The sequence below is a fragment of the Pan troglodytes genome, chromosome 4 (assembly GCF_028858775.2).
Source record: "Pan troglodytes isolate AG18354 chromosome 4, NHGRI_mPanTro3-v2.0_pri, whole genome shotgun sequence".
NCBI lineage: Eukaryota > Metazoa > Chordata > Mammalia > Primates > Hominidae > Pan > Pan troglodytes.
Genome location: NC_072402.2, coordinates 147,776,822 through 147,794,580, shown reverse-complemented (window position 1 = coordinate 147,794,580; position 17,759 = coordinate 147,776,822). Strand labels below are relative to the sequence as shown.

The following is a 17,759-nucleotide window of genomic DNA, read 5'->3' as shown; positions in this document are numbered from 1 at the left end:
TGTCCTATTAGCCAAAGCCACAATTTAGTGCATGTTGCATATAGTGTGCTTCCTGTCACTGCCTGCTCAGTATATGACAGTGATTTGAGGGGCATTTTTCTATAGCATGTTACCTACATCATCTCATTTAATGCCCTCAGCAACCACTGTATGCAGCTAGCATCAGTCTATTTTACAGAGTTGTAAACTGAGGTTCTGAGAGGTTGGGACAGTTGCCCTTGTCTACAGCTGGTCAAAGGCAGAGTCTGGTTTTTAACCCTGAAGGAGGACTCACTCCAAAGCATGTCCCAATCATTATGTGAAACATTGACTCATCTTATTTTACCCTCACAAGAAGCTGGAGGCAGGAAGTATACTAGTCAGTATCTTACCCATCAGGAAGCTGAGGCTCAGCAAGGTTAAAAAAAAAACCCCCAAGGGGCTGAGGGATAGGGTTGGCACTGGGCCCCAGGGGCTTCTGTCCCTAGAGCCCATGGCCTCCACTGCCTGCCTGCCCATACAAAGACCATGTGCAATGTGATCAGAAGTTGAGAGGACCAGGCCAGAGGGCTGTGGGAGTTCAGAGGTGGATGGACTTTTCAGGCTGGTGGGTAAGGGAGACTGCCTGGAGGAGGTGGCTTGGCATTGGTGGGATGGGCTTTGGAGGATGAGGGATGCAGCAGGGGAGATGAGACTAAGGGAAAGGGTATCTCTGGGGGAGAGGGCAGAGTGTGCAGAGGTGCAGGTGAGGGGAGGACCAGGGTGGGGTTGGGGGTCTGAAGGGTTGGACCCCACCCTGTCGGTCCAAGGCCATCAGTGGGTTTGAACAAGGGAGTGGTGTGATCAAGGACTGAATGACCCATCTTGTGTCCCCTTGGCTACCTTTTCTTCCCCACACCCCCTTGGGGCTTTTGTGAGAAGAGGGCTTGAAGTGGGCAGGGTGGGAAGGATGTTGGGGGAGCCCCAGGGGCACATGGATCGGGATCTCTACTCCTGCCAGCACTCAGCATGAGAAGGCTGCTCTGAGGGCAGCCCCGGTCAATACCTCTGGATCTAGGTCCAGCTCTGACACTGTTTTGCCATGTAACCTCAGCTGACTCGCTGTCCTCTCTGGGCCTTAGTTTCCCCTCTTGTACCATGGGTCTGGGTGTTCTTTAACAGCCCCTCCTCCTCTGACATGCCAAGAGCCCACTGGTGGTCTAGTTTAAGAACCAGAAACTTGGACTTCCGTGAATCTGGGTCCAAATCCTGCCTCTGCCAAGCTCTGGCTATGGGATGATGAGAAAGTTGGTGTGTCTAAGTCTCTTCTCCATTTGTAAAATGGGATCATTAACAGCCTGTTGTGAGGGATTCCGTACCACAACGCACATAGAGGACTGAGCGGGGTGCTGGACGAGACAGTCTCTGTGATGGGAGCTGCACACTCTTGTCCCAGGAGGAAGTTCGTTGGGGAACCAGAGTTAGCTCATGCCTCTTGGGATGGTGGAAGGAGGGGGAGGTCTGAGGTTGGGCATCATCTCCTTGACTACACACCCAAAGCAGTTGTTTGGCCCAGCCCACCCACCTCCAGGGACAGGACCTTACTCACTCTCGGGGCCACCCGTTCCTTCTCTGAGCAGCTCCAATGTTTGCAAAGTTCTTCCTTACATGGAACTGAAAACTGCCTCGCAGTGCCCACAGAGCTGCCAGGACAGTCATGCAGAGATTCCAGAGAAGGGCCTAGGGCCCCCTGCGGCCCTTTCTGCCTTGGGCTGGCCAGCCCCCTTGGCTGTGGTTTAGGAACTCTGTATCCCCTCTCCACGGGACCATTTTTGGAACATGTCACCTCCACACTTCCTGTCCAGGAAATTCAGCTGCCCCTGGAGCCCATGCAAGGCTGCGAGAAGACTTGCAGCTACCCTCCTCCCCTACACCCATTCACAGACCCTTTAGCTCCAGGCCGAGGTGTCCACCCATGGGACCGGACTTTGAGGGGTCAGGATGGTCATGCCCATGCTAAGTGCCTGCCCTCCCATCCTCCTCTGACTTGCTGCATGAGGTTCGGAGCCTTGCCCCTTCACTGGGGACTCAGCCCAGCCTCTCCTCATTGCCCAGGCCTGGGGAAAGTAGTGGCCTGTCTGTGGGGAGTGTTTGTTCTGCCTCAGGGCTGAGTCATCACCTTTCTGTCCCCCAGAGTGACCACAAGGGGGGCCGTGGGGGAAGAGAAAAGGGCAGGAGTCAGCAGGCTCCCCTGGAGGAGGAGGCGCACAGGGAAATGGCTGAGGCAGCAGGGAAGGGAGGGTCCAGGGAGGCTGCTGGAAAGACTACGATTCTGGGGGCTGGAACTGAGCTCTGAGGAGTGACAGGAGGGTCCCCAAAGATTCCACTGGGAATTGTTCAGATCTCCACCTTCCTGGGATGGAGAACATCCACTCACCCAGAACCAGCAGGCCTAGATGGGGAGGGGACCGGGACTTTGTCTCCATGCCCCCTTTGGTGGGGTGGATGGGAGGAAGGGAAGAAGTCGGGGGGTGGGCCTGGGGCTTAGGCCCATTGCAAGGAATGGATGGGGTGATGTGCTTCAAGCATCTAGCCCAGCGCCCCACTCCCAGGAAGAGCTCAGGAAGAACTCGCTGCCATCATGACAATTACGTCCACCCTTCTCAGGAAGCCTCGCCCATCCCCACCTCTTGATCTCTCACTCATAGTTCTTTGGAAGAGAGGCTGCCTCTGGGTAGACGCCCATGAGCCCTTTCCAGGGATGGCACAGGTGCCCTGGGAGGTTTACATGCCCAGCAGGGGCAGGGGAGGGTTCCTGAGGCAGGCAGAAGGCAGCTTGGTCTGCTTCCAGGAATTAGGAGCCTAGGATTCAGAAATCTGAGAATCCAGCCAAACCTCTTCCTCCTTGATCCCCTCCCTTTCAACAGTGCCCCCTGCCCAGCTGGGGGCAGGGAGGGGCTGACTCAGCCCAGCTGCAGAGGGACAGAGGAACAAGAAGTGGTGAGAAAAAACAGTCTTAGCCACAGAGGCTCCTAGAGATGGAAGTGGCCAGGAGAGGTTGAAGAATCCCCTCCTCGCCCAGTTGCTGTCTTTTGGGCTGGGAAGGCACCCACGGGCAGGATTTGCATCCTCAGAGGCTTGGGAAGTTCTTCTCCCTGTGTCCCATTTCAGACTCTCACCCAAGCTATAACACAGAGACTCTGAAGTTCACCTGTAGTCCGCCCTTCCGAATCAGAGCCTGGAAGTTAGTTCCTTCCATTTCTAATTGCAGTCTCTTCTCCCTAACTACCAGCTAGAAGTTCTTTCTGATGGTTAGCTGGAAGCTTTCTCCCTGTCTCTCTCTTTAAAAATGTCCACATTTTATTTTTGATTCAGGGGATAGACGTACAGGTTTGTTGCATGCGTATGTTTCGTGATGCTGAGCTTTGGAATATGGATCCCATCACCTGGTACTCAGCATAGCTTCCATAGTCTTTCAACCCTCGCCCGCTTCCACCCTCCCTGCTCTAGTAGCCCCCAGTGTCTGTTGGTGCCATCTTTATGCCCATGCATACTCAATATTTAGCTCCCACTTATAAGTGAGAACATGCGGCATGTAGGTTTTCTGTTTCTGTGTTAATTTGCTTAGGATGATGGCCTTCAGCTGCACCATGTTGCTGCAAAGGACATGACTGGAATCTTCTCTCTCAACCAGGACTTGCAGCTAAAGGCCAGCCTCCTCCCTAGCACCGGTCCACACTTCCTTTAAGTTTCTAGCTCGGGTGCCCAGGGAAGGAGTCCAGCTGCAGGCACAGTCAAGCTTGTCCCATCCCCAAGGCCTGGCCGGAAAGAGTTGCTCTGCTGACCCAGGGCCTCAGTGTCCTCCACCGCCCCAGCCCAGCTTCCACTTTCCCCCTCAACTTGGTCTTCCATCAGCATTTCTTATGGGCAACCCTTAGCATGGTACTCCCCCCTCAGCAGCTGACCCCTGGGCAAGAAACAGGGGCAGCCATTCCTCCTCCCCACATCCCAGGGCTTGCCTCCCCTGGCTGGGTGGTAACAGCATGGAGAGCCTAAGGAAGGAAATCTGGTCTTTCCAAAGGTGCTGGTCCTCCAGAATCTATCTAGTGAGCAGCGTCTCTCTTTCTCTCTCAAAAAGGTAAAGTCAAGGCTGGGTGCGATGGCTCACTCCTATAATCCCAGCACTTTGAGAGGCCAAGGCAGAAGGATTGCTTGAGCCCAGGAGTTTGAGCCTAGTGAGCTATGATCGTGCCACTGCACTCCGGCATGAGTGAAGGAGCAAGACCCTGTCTCAAAAAAAAAAAAAAAGTCAGATGGCGACTCACCTGTGTCAAACTCTCAGGGTCTCTCACTGCCCGGCCAGGCATGGTAGCTCATGCCTGTAATCCCAGCACTTTGAGAGACCGAGGCAGGCAAACTGCTTGAGCTCACGAGTTCAAGACCAGCCTAGGCTGCGACAAAGCCCCGTCTCTACAAAAATTAGCCAGGTGTGGTGCCACATGCTTGTAGTCCCGGCTGCTTGGGAGACTGAGGTGGGAGGATTGCTTGAACCTCGGGGGTGGAGGCTGTAGTGAGCCAAGACTGCCCCCACTGCATGCCAGTCTGGGGGACAGAGATCCTGTCTTGGAAAAAAAAAAAAAAAAATCCCAAAAGGGAACCCACTCACCTTATCATAGCCCTCAAGACCTTCCTGTTTCTGGAATCTGCCCCCCAACTTCCTTCAAGCCATGATGGCTGCCTTCCTATAGCTCAAACTTGCCAGGATCATTCCCATGTCAAGCATACAGCATTTCCATGCACTGTTCCTGGAAAATTCTTCCTCTGATGGTCACATGGTGGGCTCTTTAGGGGCCTTCCCTGACTTATCTTTATTTTCTTCATAGCACCACTTGAGAATTTCCTAGATACATGTTTATTTGCGTTATTAATGCCTCTCTCAGCCACTAGAATGCAAACTCCATGGAGGGGCAGGGACTTTGTCCTGTTCAACTCTGAATCAGCGGTGCCTGACACAAATAGATGTTCAAGAAAGTATGTGGATGGGCTACTATTATTCAGCCTTAAAAAGGAAGGGAATTCTGACCTATGCTGCAGCATGAATGAACCTTGAAGACATTACGCTGGGTGAAATAAGGCAATCCCAATAGACACATGCTGTGTGAGTCCACTGAGGTGCAGTGCCTAGAGCAGTGCAATTCACAGAGACAGCAGAATCATGGTTGCCAGGGGCTGGAGGAGGGAAAGGGGAGTTGCTTTTTAACAGGAACAGAGTTTCAGTTTTGCAAGATGAAAAGAGCTCTGGAAACTGGTTGCACAAGGTAGAATGTAACTTACTTAATACTACTGAACCATACACTTAAAAATGGTTGAAATGGTAAATTTCATGTATGTTTTATCACAATTAAAAAAAAATATATATATATTTGGATGGGAGGTTGGGTGGGTGGATGGATGTGTAGATGGATGGACAGATGAACGGATGGATAAGATCTCAAGTTCCACCCTCCCTCCTGGCTCAGGAATTACCAGATTATCAGAGATATCAGGGCCCTCAGAGGTTGTCTTGTCCAAGGTCTTCAATACGCAAATAGTGAAACTGAGGCTTGGAGAAGGGAAGGTCACACAACAAGGCAGAGTCAAGCAGGAACATGCTCTCAGTGCTATGTTCATGAGACGACCTCTCTCAGCCCAGAGCAGGCCTTGCCCTGCCTTCTCCCACTGGGCGCCTTGGGACTGCCCACACCCCTGCTCTTGGGAGTCAGAAACAAGGTCCAGGAACTGCCTGCCAGCCCCGACTGCCACGTGCTCCCTTCCTCTTCTGCAGAAGCCCAAGTACCAGGTCCGCTGGAAGATCATCGAGAGCTATGAGGGCAACAGTTATACTTTCATCGACCCCACGCAGCTGCCTTACAATGAGAAGTGGGAGTTCCCCCGGAACAACCTGCAGTTTGGTGAGATGGCAGCTCAGCACTCCACAGCTTCCTATCACAGGGCCTGTGGGGGTTGCAGGGAGCCCATGGGCCCTTGGACAGAGGTCCCTTTGGTGCCCAGGGACTTAAGGGACCTGTGTGCGTGGCAGGTAAGACCCTCGGAGCTGGAGCCTTTGGGAAGGTGGTGGAGGCCACGGCCTTTGGTCTGGGCAAGGAGGATGCTGTCCTGAAGGTGGCTGTGAAGATGCTGAAGTGTGAGTGAGGGGAGGGGATGAGGGAAGGGATGGGGGGTGGTAGATGCTGGGGGTGGGCTGGCCCTGGTGTCACAAGAGGCATCACACACATTTCAACCTGTTGAAGCCTGGGGGACAGAGCTCAGGGGTGAGGACTTGGGTTTCCTTGTGAGCTCCAGGCACCCTCTGACTCCCGGCTCCAAGAAGGTCTAGGTTACCCTTTAGTTGTGAAGGGGCTTCTGACTGAGCTCCAAAAAGTCTGGGGGTGCAGAAAGGCCACCTATGGCCATGGCCTGGCCACAGTTTGGCTTCCTGTCACCTGAAGACCAGCTCAGTGACAGGCTCATCCCTCCTCTCTCTCTCTCTGCCATCTGTGTGTCTGCATTTTTCCTTCTCCTCCTTTTGGCTTCTGGTCACTCCGGGTCTTGGGGTATGCCCTGCTTTCTCCCCTGGGTCTCTGCATTTGGTCCCCATGTATCTGTGTGGTGCTCTCTGTCCTGCCCTCTCCCTGTCTGTGGGACTGTGGTTCTTCCTCCCAGCCACGGCCCATGCTGATGAGAAGGAGGCCCTCATGTCTGAGCTGAAGATCATGAGCCACCTGGGACAGCACGAGAACATCGTCAACCTTCTGGGAGCCTGTACCCATGGAGGTAAGGGCCTTGGTGTTCCTGGGGCCAAGGTCTTGGGGCCTCTGGGGAATCTCAGGGCCCCAGGGCTACCTTGTTCCGTCTTCCCCTTCTCAGGATCCTACTGCTCCAAGTGTCAGTGGGATCCCGGTCACAGCATCCCTTAAACTCCTGGGCCCATCTCCTGGAATAGTCAGGAGCTGCACAGGCAGCCTGAGGTATAGAGAGAGACTGAGAGGGAGCATCGGAGCCCTTGGAGGAGGAGATGAATGTGCAAGCTCCTAGGCCCTGCTTCCAGGGAGCCAGATCCTGTGGGTCTGGAGTGAAGCCCCCCGCCTACCTCTTATGAAGCCTCCATTCAAGGATGCTTGGACACTCTCCCCAGGGCCCACAAAGGTGCCCCGGGCTTTGTTGGGACTCCAAGTGCCCCACATCCTCTTCACTGATAGCGGCTCTGACCTACAGTGAGCCGCCATAGCTTTCCTTTGAAGAAATAATTCTTGGGCTACATTTTTTTTAAGGTTGTCTTTTTTTTGTTTTTTGTTTTTTTTTCTTGAGACGGAGCCTCACTCTGTCACCCAGGCTGGAGTGCAGTGGCGCGATCTTGGCTCACTGCAACCTCTGCCTCCCAGGTTCAAGCAATTCTCCTGCCTCAACCTCCTGAGTAGTTGGAACTACAGGCACATGCCACCATGCCCGGCTAATTTTTTTGTATTTTTGTAGAGATGGGGTTTCACCATGTTAGCCAGGATGGTCTCGATCTCCTGACCTTGTGATCCACCCACCTTGGCCTCCCAAAGTGCTGAGATTACAGGCGTGAGCCACCGCGCCCCGCCAAAGCCATCTGTTTTAAACAGATGGAACTACTGAGGCACAAGGAAACTTGCTCACAGAGCCGAGGTTAGAACTCAGCTATGCTGAGTCCAGGTCCAGTGGCCTCACTGCCCCCAGTCTCATGCTCCTGTTCATGGAGGGGAGCACTCAGCACCTCCCTCACCCCACACCCTTGGCTGCTCTAGGCCCTGTACTGGTCATCACGGAGTACTGTTGCTATGGCGACCTGCTCAACTTTCTGCGAAGGAAGGCTGAGGCCATGCTGGGACCCAGCCTGAGCCCCGGCCAGGACCCCGAGGGAGGCGTCGACTATAAGAACATCCACCTCGAGAAGAAATATGTCCGCAGGTAGCCCCTGGCAAAGGACAAGAAAAAGGCCAGGTCTGGGAGGCAGGATCCGAGTCTGTCTTCAAAGCCAGCTCAGGGTTGGATGGCTCATGAATGGGTGGCTATGCGGCCCTCACCTGCCACCTGTATCATGGGAAGTAGCCACCACAGGTTTTATGGGCATCTCTTGTTTCTCTACTCCTTTTCCCCTTCATTCAACAAATATTTGAACACCAACCGTGTTCTGGGAGTGTGGGAGGGCAAAGATGGGCAGCTCATAATCTGGTGGAGATATGCATCAATGAAATCACCACCCAGTGTGTGTGTAAAAGATCAACCAAGATCTGTGCCTGGAGCCCTAGTAAGAGATGGGCAGATGTGGCTGGGCGCAGTGGCTCATGCCTGTAATCTCAGCACTTTGGGAGGCTGAGGCGGGCAGATCACCTGAGGTTGGGAGTTCGAGACCAGCCTGACCAACATGGTGAAACCCCGTCTCTATTAAATATACAAAATTAGCCGGGCGTGGTGGCGCATGCCTATAATCCCAGCTACTCGGGAGGCTGAGGCGGGAGAATTGCTTGAACCCAGGAGGCAGAGGTTGCTGTGAGCTGAGATCACACCATTGCACTCCAGCCTGGGCAACAAGAACGAAACTCCGTCTCAAAAAAAAAGAGAGATGGCTCTGTTGTCCTGTTGCTGTGATTCCTGGAAGCCATCCAGAACAGAGCCATCCAACAGACAGAGCCACATGGGGAACCAAAGAGAGGAAGTGGGGAGATTCATGTCACACATGAGTCAGGGTTAGAGGTGGAGCCTGGACTAGAATCTTGCTCTCTTGACTTCCAGTCCAGGAGTCACCCAAGCCACACTGCTGTCCTGGAGGTCTCTGTCTCAGGGGCTTGTGGGATCAGGACAGGATCAGAACAAGAAGGGTGTATACTGCGCCCTCATCCTAGATACTGTCAGCTGCCATGCCTGGGGAGGCAAAAGAGAAGGAGGCCATCTCTTCACTCAGGGCCCTAAAAATGGGGGCCTGGCAGCATCGCTTCCTCTTCTGATTCCCTGACACTTCTATGAGGGTGGCACACACTAGGCCTCTGAAGATCAGATCAAAATGAGCACCAAAGGAAAGTATTAGCTTCCATCTTCAAATACGCAGATGGGGAAAGTATTCCCAGAGTGGGTAATTTCGAGGGCAAATGGCCTGTAAACCAACTCTGCCAAAAGGATTCCAGGCTGTTAACAGAAGCATAGTTTCTACAACAAGGGAGCGGAAGGTTTTGCCATGGTCAGATCATAAATAAAACATCGGTTTCTCCTTCTGGGAACACTAGAATATGGACATTGTCAAGGTACACATCTCTAGCGCAGAGGGGACAGGAGGGAGAGAGAAATCCTATCTGGCTGGAATGTTAGGAGCAGTAGTGCTTCAGTCTACAGTAGTGCTTCTCAAATTCTCTACCCCAAGTGTGCTCTCATAGGCATCTCTTGAGGACTGTTGGAAGTGCACCACCTCAGGCCCATCCACCCAGGCCTGCTGATTCAAAATCTGCATTGCAGAGATTCCCAGGGTGATTTATCTGCACATGAATTGGAGCTTAAACAGTGCTCTAGACCAGTGGGCCTCAGCTTAGGCTGCACTTTGTGGTCACCTGGGGAGATTTAAATCTGTGAATGACTGTTTTGTCCCTAGAGTTAGTTTAGGATCAGGCTAAGTATTAGTAATTAGCCTGATCCTAAAAGCTCCTGAAGTGATTTTAATGTGAAGCCAGGGGTGTGAGGCACTGTCCAGAGAAGAGAGGACTCAAGGGGCCCTAGGATATGCCCCAATTCTAGTAGGGCTGTTATGGGGAAGAGGACTCCAACTTCTCTGTGGCCCTTGAGGGTAGAGCAGGGGCTAGGAGGAAAATCTCAGCGGTAGATTGGCATTAGAACAGTGAAGAACTTTCTCACAGGCAGAGCTGCCCAAAACCAGAATGGGTTGTAAGCTCCCTTACCGGGGACAGCCAAGCAGAGACCAATGCTCACTCAGATGGAGTGTGGCAGGAGGTTTCTTATCAGAAAGGGAGGTTCCAGTTGACCATGGGGTGGTGGGTGGTCAAGGCCTGAGCTGAGCAGTGCAGTGATGGGGACTGACCTCTGCCCCCCAACCCTCTCTCCTATGTAGGGACAGTGGCTTCTCCAGCCAGGGTGTGGACACCTATGTGGAGATGAGGCCTGTCTCCACTTCTTCAAATGACTCCTTCTCTGAGCAAGGTGAGGAGGTCCCAGGGCCAGGCCCCATTTACTTGATAACAAGGGAAAAGGAGAAGGGGCTGCTGGGGTGAGGGGTGGGGAGTGTGGCAGGGCTGCCCTGACGCCTCTTCCCACCCTAGACCTGGACAAGGAGGATGGACGGCCCCTGGAGCTCCGGGACCTGCTTCACTTCTCCAGCCAAGTAGCCCAGGGCATGGCCTTCCTCGCTTCCAAGAATGTGAGTAGGAACCTGGCCCTGGCTCGTAGCCACCCAGGTCTGTGTTCCGGGGAGGCTGGATGAGTGACGATGGGGAGGAGGAAACGGGAGCCTGTGAGGGTGTAGGGGAGGAGACAGAGTATGAGAGAGTCATTTGGGCAGCAGCTGCAAGGATGAGTGGGAGAAAGCTGTGCCCAGGGCTGGAGCTCCGGGGCTGGGCACCTGTGTCCCCAGTGTGAAGATGAGGAAGGGTACCAGGCTTTCTTCATTCGTTTTTACTAAATAGTGTACAAGAGACAACAGTTGTCTCTGCTCATGAAGCACACGGTCTGGTGGGGATGATAATGGAAGCTTCCTCATAGAATTCTGGGGATATTAGATAATGTATAAAGTGCGGTCAGCCTAGGAAGAAGTGCCAGGGAATGGGAGCTCCTGCCATCTTCCTTAGAACAGATTCGGGAGTCAGTGGTTTGATTGTTGGCTCTGCCACCTGCTCTGTGACTTTAAGCAACTATTTAAATTCTGTGCCTCAGTTTCTACAACTATAAAAATGGGCATAACGATTGTTTGAAAAGAAAAAGGGTTCAATGTGTGCAGAGTTTAGGGAAGGGCCTGGCAGATAGCAGCTGCTATGATCAGAAGTAACGGTAGGGTTTGGAGACTGCTCTCCGCATGGAAGCCCTTCGCTTCTGGGGCCTGAGCAGACCAGTCAGAGGACAAAGGGTGAGAAGGGCCATGGCTGCTCAGGGTAATGGGGGTTTCTAAGCATTAAATGATCAGATCACGCTACACATTCTCAGATCCTGGGCCCTGGTAGAAGGTATAGACAAGGGTTTGTGGTAAAGGACCAAAACTGTTGTTCACTCCAGCAGGGACCCCAAAGCCATCTGGGGTCCTCCCTGCCATCCTCCTCACCTCAGGCTCAAGTAGGAGAAGGCCCAAGACTAACCCTGCGGTGCTTTCCCTCAGTGCATCCACCGGGACGTGGCAGCACGTAACGTGCTGTTGACCAATGGTCATGTGGCCAAGATTGGGGACTTCGGGCTGGCCAGGGACATCATGAATGACTCCAACTACATTGTCAAGGGCAATGTAAGTGCTAGGAGGGCTTGGGCCAGGCTGGGGAGGGGGTGAAGAGTCAGGGCCCAAAATAACTGGGGACTGTCATCCCAGGCCCGCCTGCCTGTGAAGTGGATGGCCCCAGAGAGCATCTTTGACTGTGTCTACACGGTTCAGAGCGACGTCTGGTCCTATGGCATCCTCCTCTGGGAGATCTTCTCACTTGGTGAGCCACTGGGCCCACTCCAGGCAGAGCCTGGGGCTGGCTCCTCTGGTTGCCCCACTGGTGGACAAAGCTGTTTGGTGCCCAGGACACAGCCAGGGTTGGTGAGAGTGCAGGAATGGGCAAGGGCTCTCGAAACCCAGCATCGTGGCTCCTGCGGGACTCGGCAGACCCTCTGCCCCTGACAGGCGCTCCTTTCTGGCTCTTCCCTCGTTTGTCTCTGCTCAGTTGCTGCTACCTGTTATCCTCCTTTGTCACTGTTTCCCTCCTTTGTCTGAAATCTACAGACCCTTGAAGATGCAGCTCTCTACTACTAGGCTCTAGTAGAACTGCCATTTCCTGAGGACTAGGCACAAGGACTTGTACTCAGTTCTTAAATACGCTGCTCCTACACCCTCATAACCACCTGACTGTCCCAACTTTAACAATACACAACTGAAGCTTTGGTCTGATTCCAAAGCCTGCGCAAGAATGTTTGGTGTGATAAGGCCTGGATGGAGGCTCACACCTTCCTAAAGCCTAAGCCTGCCACACACTGGCTGGCACACAGGAGGCACTGGATAAGAGTAGCTGCTGTTGCAGTGTTGTCAAGTGGGACCCTTTAAACCCAGTCTAAGATGTGTGTGGGTGTGCGGGAATGGGGAGAAGACGATGGGCATGGCCTCTTACCTGATCTTGGCCTTTGCAGGGCTGAATCCCTACCCTGGCATCCTGGTGAACAGCAAGTTCTATAAACTGGTGAAGGATGGATACCAAATGGCCCAGCCTGCATTTGCCCCAAAGAATATGTAAGCGAAGGGATCCCAGGGAGGGAAAAGGACACCCCAGGCTTTCGCTGGAAAGGGATGGAAGGCTGTGTGGCCCTGATCTTTCCTTGTCCAAAATGTTCCCGGGTCAGACTTTATCTCTCCCATAGTGGACACAACAAGCCCCTTTTGAGTTCAAGCTATGGGGGATGTTCTCAGAGAAGCAGCTGTTCACTAGGGCTGGTCCTAACTGACCACTTTTCCTTTTTTTTTTTTTTTTTTTTTGAGACAGCATCTTGCTCTGTAGCCCGGGCTGGAGCGCAGTGATGTGCGATCATAGCTCACTGCAGCCTCAATCTTCAGGGCTCAAGCAATCCTTTGGCCTCAGCCTCCCAAACAGCTGGGACTACAGGTGTGCACCACCAAGCCCAGCTATTTTTAAAAAATTTTTTAGTAGAGATGGGATCTCACTATGTTGTCCAGGCTGGTCTGGAACTCCTGGCCTTATGCAATCCTCCTGCGTCAACCTCCCAAAGTGTTGGGATTACAGGAATGAGCCACTGCACCTGTCCCTAAACTTAGACTTTTAAGAGATTGTTATTACAGTGACCCTGAGGATACCAAAATGGCCTCATCTGTCAAAATGAGGGTGATGAGAGTACCCTTCTGCAAGGGTTACTGTGAGGATTAAATGGTAAAGCATGCCAAGGACTTGGCATAGATTTTATACTAAACTTACTTTGACTGGGTTTGGGGACCTCTGCTGGGTAGGTCTCTCCAGGGGTGTGTGTTAATGGCCCCTGGACCCTAGGGAGCTGCCCATGGGCATCCTCTGTCCTATCTCCCAGATACAGCATCATGCAGGCCTGCTGGGCCTTGGAGCCCACCCACAGACCCACCTTCCAGCAGATCTGCTCCTTCCTTCAGGAGCAGGCCCAAGAGGACAGGAGAGAGCGGGTGAGTGGGGTGAGGCTTGGGGTGGGTGGCCGGTAAAGCAGGTTGGGCTGGGCCTGATGGATCTGGACTGACAGTTTCTGGTCCCTCCCACCCTCAGGACTATACCAATCTGCCGAGCAGCAGCAGAAGTGGTGGCAGTGGCAGCAGCAGCAGTGAGCTGGAGGAGGAGAGCTCTAGTGAGCACCTGACCTGCTGCGAGCAAGGGGATATCGCCCAGCCCTTGCTGCAGCCCAACAACTATCAGTTCTGCTGAGGAGTTGACGACAGGGAGTACCACTCTCCCCTCCTCCAAACTTCAACTCCTCCATGGATGGGGCGACACGGGGAGAACATACAAACTCTGCCTTCGGTCATTTCACTCAACAGCTCGGCCCAGCTCTGAAACTTGGGAAGGTGAGGGATTCAGGGGAGGTCAGAGGATCCCACTTCCTGAGCATGGGCCATCACTGCCAGTCAGGGGCTGGGGGCTGAGCCCTCACCCCCCCTCTACTGTTCTCATGGTGTTGGCCTCGTGTTTGCTATGCCAACTAGTAGAACCTTCTTTCCTAATCCCCTTATCTTCATGGAAATGGACTGACTTTATGCCTATGAAGTCCCCAGGAGCTACACTGATACTGAGAAAACCAGGCTCTTTGGGGCTAGACAGACTGGCAGAGAGTGAGATCTCCCTCTCCGAGAGGAGCAGCAGATGCTCAGACCACGCTCAGCTCAGGCCCCTCGGAGCAGGATGGTTCCTCTAAGAATCTCACAGGACCTCTTAGTCTCTGCCCTATACGCCTTCTTCACTCCACAGCCTCACCCCTCCCACCCCCATACTGGTACTGCTGTAATGAGCCAAGTGGCAGCTAAAAGTTGGGGGTGTTCTGCCCAGTCCCCTGTCATTCTGGGCTAGAAGGCAGGGGACCTTGGCACGTGGCTGGCCACACCAAGCAGGAAGCACAAACTCCCCCAAGCTGACTCATCCTAACTAACAGTCACGCCGTGGGATGTCTCTGTCCACATTAAACTAACAGCATTAATGCAGTCAGCCTCTGGTTCTTTGTGCCACATGAGTACCTGCAAATTCCCTGGAACGTCTTTCTTTCCTTCCCTCCTTCACATGAAGTGACGAGCTCACAGCTGTGGAGCTTGACCACACTGTGCCCCATACGATGTGCATGGAATTGACTCCTGCTACACCAAAACCAGATAATTTAATAAACTTTATTCTTGTTGGGGGAAGAGGGAGGGAAAAAAAGCCACCTACTCCACTCAATAAATTAACACATGGCCAATTCCCAGGCCCTAAACAAACCTTGGGCACTTGAGCCAGTCCTGCTGTTTCCTTATGGCCCAGTCTGCTTCCCCTTCATAGAAGGGATTTTTTTCCTACTGCTGCTAGGTTATGTCATGACCAGGGACCACATCCCCTCTGTGGAGAGGGTCCCAGGCCCAGAGAGGATATTGGCTGCAGCAGCAGTGGCCAGGGAAAGGAGGAAGGGGATGCTCTTCCTCAAAGCTTGGGGTGGAGAGGACAGTGCTGGAAGAGAACTGTGGCTGACTGTTCCTCCCTCCTCAGCTTCCCCCAAATGTGGGTACAGGAAGAGCAAGAGAGAAAAGCATCCCTCCTTCAGGGAGAATCAAGAGCCCAAAGGGACCCCTAGAGTTAATGAGGCCACCCAGGCCCCTAGTCAAAGGCAACAGGCTAAGCAATTCATCAGACTGAGGGGGCTGAAACCAGGGTTCCTCAGGGGTGGGAGAGACCTCAGCAGCCTTCCCACCTAGTGCTGGGGCTCACACCTTAGCCCACCCAGGATCTCCACCCTGACCCACACAGCAGGCCCCATGGAACCCACCAGCTACCAGCCTTTCCCTCAGCCTCCCCTCCATTAAACATACCGTGTCCCCCAAGTGCTCTCTTGGGGCCAGAAGAGGTTTCCTGGTACCACTCCTGACCCCTGGAGGGTTGAGAACTGAGGACCCTGGGTCCCACCATGCTCAGGGAATGGAAGCTCTTTGGTCAGTCCCAGCAGTCAGAGGCCCTCCCCACAGGAGACCACTTCTGCAGGTCCCCTGGATAGCTCTGCCTCAGGCAAGGGCCTTACTATGGCTTGAGAGATGGTGTAGTCCCTGTACAACAGCCTGGCTTATTCTGCCACTGTGGCCACCTCCTCTTCCTCACCCTCCTCCTCTGTCTCTGTCTTGATCTGAGCAACCCCAAGGCGGTAGAGGGTGTCACGAATGACCACCTCACCAGGCTGGCAGCTCTGTACAATGTCATGGATCTGACGATTGACAATTTCGCGGCTGGTGAGGAAGTCCATGAGGCGGTTGTAGAGGTAATAGTGAGTGGCATTGTCGAAGGCAATGGGCCGCTGGCGGACACTGTTTGGTTTGCTGTCCACGATGGAGGCCAGGATGGTTGCGTAAGGTGCCAATTCAGGGCACAGGGCCAAGGAGTGGTGCCCAGCACTGGGGTCACCAGGATTGGGCTGTATGCCTGCATGGACGATGCGCCGCGTGGCAGTCTTGGTGACTGGGTGCTGGATAGAGTGCTCAGTTTCTGTCATGTCCACAGTATAATGCTGGTCCAAGAGCTCTGGGCAGGACACACTCTAGAAGAGAAATGAGAATGCATTTTGACAAGAAGGAATGACTAAGGTGGAACCCATCTGGTGATGAGAACACTCTAGGCTCAGCCAGCCCTGTTTGAATCCTAACATCACCATGTACTGTGTCTCCTAGGCCAACCACTGCCCGCCAGTGCCTCCATTTCCTCATGTGAGAACAGGGACAGTAACAGTGGCCACCTTCCAGAACAGATGTTGGATTACTTATGCTATTATTGCCCCCGGTCCATTCAGGCCAGTGGCTACAGGGGAGCAGAAAGATCAGGCTCTGACTGAGGTTAAGACACTTTTCTGGAGTCCCCAGCATGCTCATGGAGCCAGTGAGCCCCAGGGAGTAATGACAATAATGACTCCTCCAAGGCAAAGCCAGAGGCCTTCACTTCCTATAATGCATCCTGGCTGGGGCACTCAACCTTTGTTATTCTTCCCTTCTTCCTAATTATCAGTTCTGACATCTATTTCAGCAAAGGCCAAAGGCTGGCCTGCTGGCCTTGGAGGGTACATGACTGGTGAGAAATACTGTCTGGTACAATATACCAAGACACAGAGACAAGGGCTCTGCCACTAATCTGCTGTGTGACCCGGAAAAGTCCACTTCCTCCTCTGGGCCTTAGCTTACCCTTTTAACAAAAGGAGAGGGTTGGATAAGATGAGTGTTTTCTAAACCAGTGTATCTTCAGATCACAACAGGCATGCCATACAGTGTTATCCATGGTCAACTAAATGTAAGACATGGTGAATTAAACTAATCCAGGGCTGGCTGGGGCCTTTAATATGTCAGTGTGCACAATGACTCTCAAAGGTGGCAACTTTCTAGGCTTCTCTGGAAGGCAACCTCTTTTAACACAAGGTTTGGGATATCCTGGGCACACTAAGTGATATACTGTGGCCTCAAACAGAGGGCTTGGTCAGTAAAAACTTACGGAGTAGGCTAGGCATGGTGGCTCATGCCTGTAATCTCAGCACTTTGACAGGCTGAGGCATGTGCATTGCTTGAGCCCAGGAGTTTGAGAACGGCCTGGGCAAAATGGCCAAACCCCATCTCTACTAAAACACAAAAATTAGCCAGGTGTGGTGGTGTGTGCCTGTAATCCCAGCTACTCGGGAGGCTGAGGCACGAGAACTGCTTGAACCTGGGAGGCAGAGGTTGCAGTGAGCCGAGATAACGCCACTGCACTCCAGCCTGGGCGACAGAGCAAGACATGGTAGGCTTGAGGAGACATGGCAGTTCCTCAGGAGGTGACTCACCACAGGTGGCTCCGTGGGGCTAGAGAAACAGCCCTGGTTCCTCCCCCACATCTGGTTAGTCAGCTCTGGGTAGCAGAGGTCAGCACACAGGGCCACTGACGTGGCCATATCTACCACATAGACAGGCGGCCAGTGGCGGGAAGAGGCAAGCAGGTCCACATGGTCACGGGCACTCTCACCTCGCACAAGATACTTGGAGCCGCAGACCACCTGGGAGATGAAGGGCAGGGGGCGCAGGGTTAATTAGGAAGCCAGTCTGCAGAGAGTGTACAGTTCTCACTCGCTTCTTCCCAGGAAGACGAGCAATCAGCTTCATGGCCGAAGCCATGGCCATCCTGCCAGAGCCCATGGCATGCTGCTCCCTTCCTACTTCTGTCCTTAAATGAAGTCACCAGCTCATCCTTGCCCTTCTGAGAGACAGCTGGGAGCATCCTGTCCTCAACTTAGGCTGAAAGGCACCTCAGAACATCTTTCAAAACCCCACTCTCTCCACATCACCTACCAGTTCACTATGCTAGCTACACAGCAGCAGCAGCAGCTAAGAGCTGGTTAAGAAT

General features: G+C 53.3%; 2 protein-coding genes across 3 annotated transcripts in view; one reads left to right on the top strand and one right to left on the bottom strand.

The window, feature by feature from the left end:
* Positions 1 to 14,368, top strand: part of CSF1R (colony stimulating factor 1 receptor) — a 39,292-nt gene extending 24,924 nt beyond the window's left edge. Inside the window, exons 13-23 of the mRNA XM_016954026.4 lie at positions 5,783 to 5,909; positions 6,038 to 6,142; positions 6,661 to 6,771; positions 7,767 to 7,929; positions 10,076 to 10,164; positions 10,284 to 10,381; positions 11,330 to 11,452; positions 11,534 to 11,645; positions 12,331 to 12,430; positions 13,237 to 13,345; positions 13,443 to 14,368. Of these exons, the coding sequence (XP_016809515.2) occupies positions 5,783 to 5,909; positions 6,038 to 6,142; positions 6,661 to 6,771; positions 7,767 to 7,929; positions 10,076 to 10,164; positions 10,284 to 10,381; positions 11,330 to 11,452; positions 11,534 to 11,645; positions 12,331 to 12,430; positions 13,237 to 13,345; positions 13,443 to 13,598 (1,293 nt within the window). The 3' untranslated portion in view covers positions 13,599 to 14,368. The remainder of the gene's footprint in view (positions 1 to 5,782; positions 5,910 to 6,037; positions 6,143 to 6,660; positions 6,772 to 7,766; positions 7,930 to 10,075; positions 10,165 to 10,283; positions 10,382 to 11,329; positions 11,453 to 11,533; positions 11,646 to 12,330; positions 12,431 to 13,236; positions 13,346 to 13,442) is intronic.
* A 166-nt stretch (positions 14,369 to 14,534) lies between these two features.
* HMGXB3 (HMG-box containing 3) overlaps positions 14,535 to 17,759 on the bottom strand; it is a 53,189-nt gene continuing 49,964 nt past the window's right edge. For both annotated transcript variants that reach the window (XM_009449938.4, XM_063810811.1), the window contains 2 exons: positions 17,203 to 17,412; positions 14,535 to 15,939 (listed from right to left, as the gene is read on the bottom strand). In XM_009449938.4, coding sequence (XP_009448213.1) covers positions 15,472 to 15,939; positions 17,203 to 17,412 — 678 coding nt within the window. In that variant the 3' untranslated portion in view covers positions 14,535 to 15,471. The remainder of the gene's footprint in view (positions 15,940 to 17,202; positions 17,413 to 17,759) is intronic.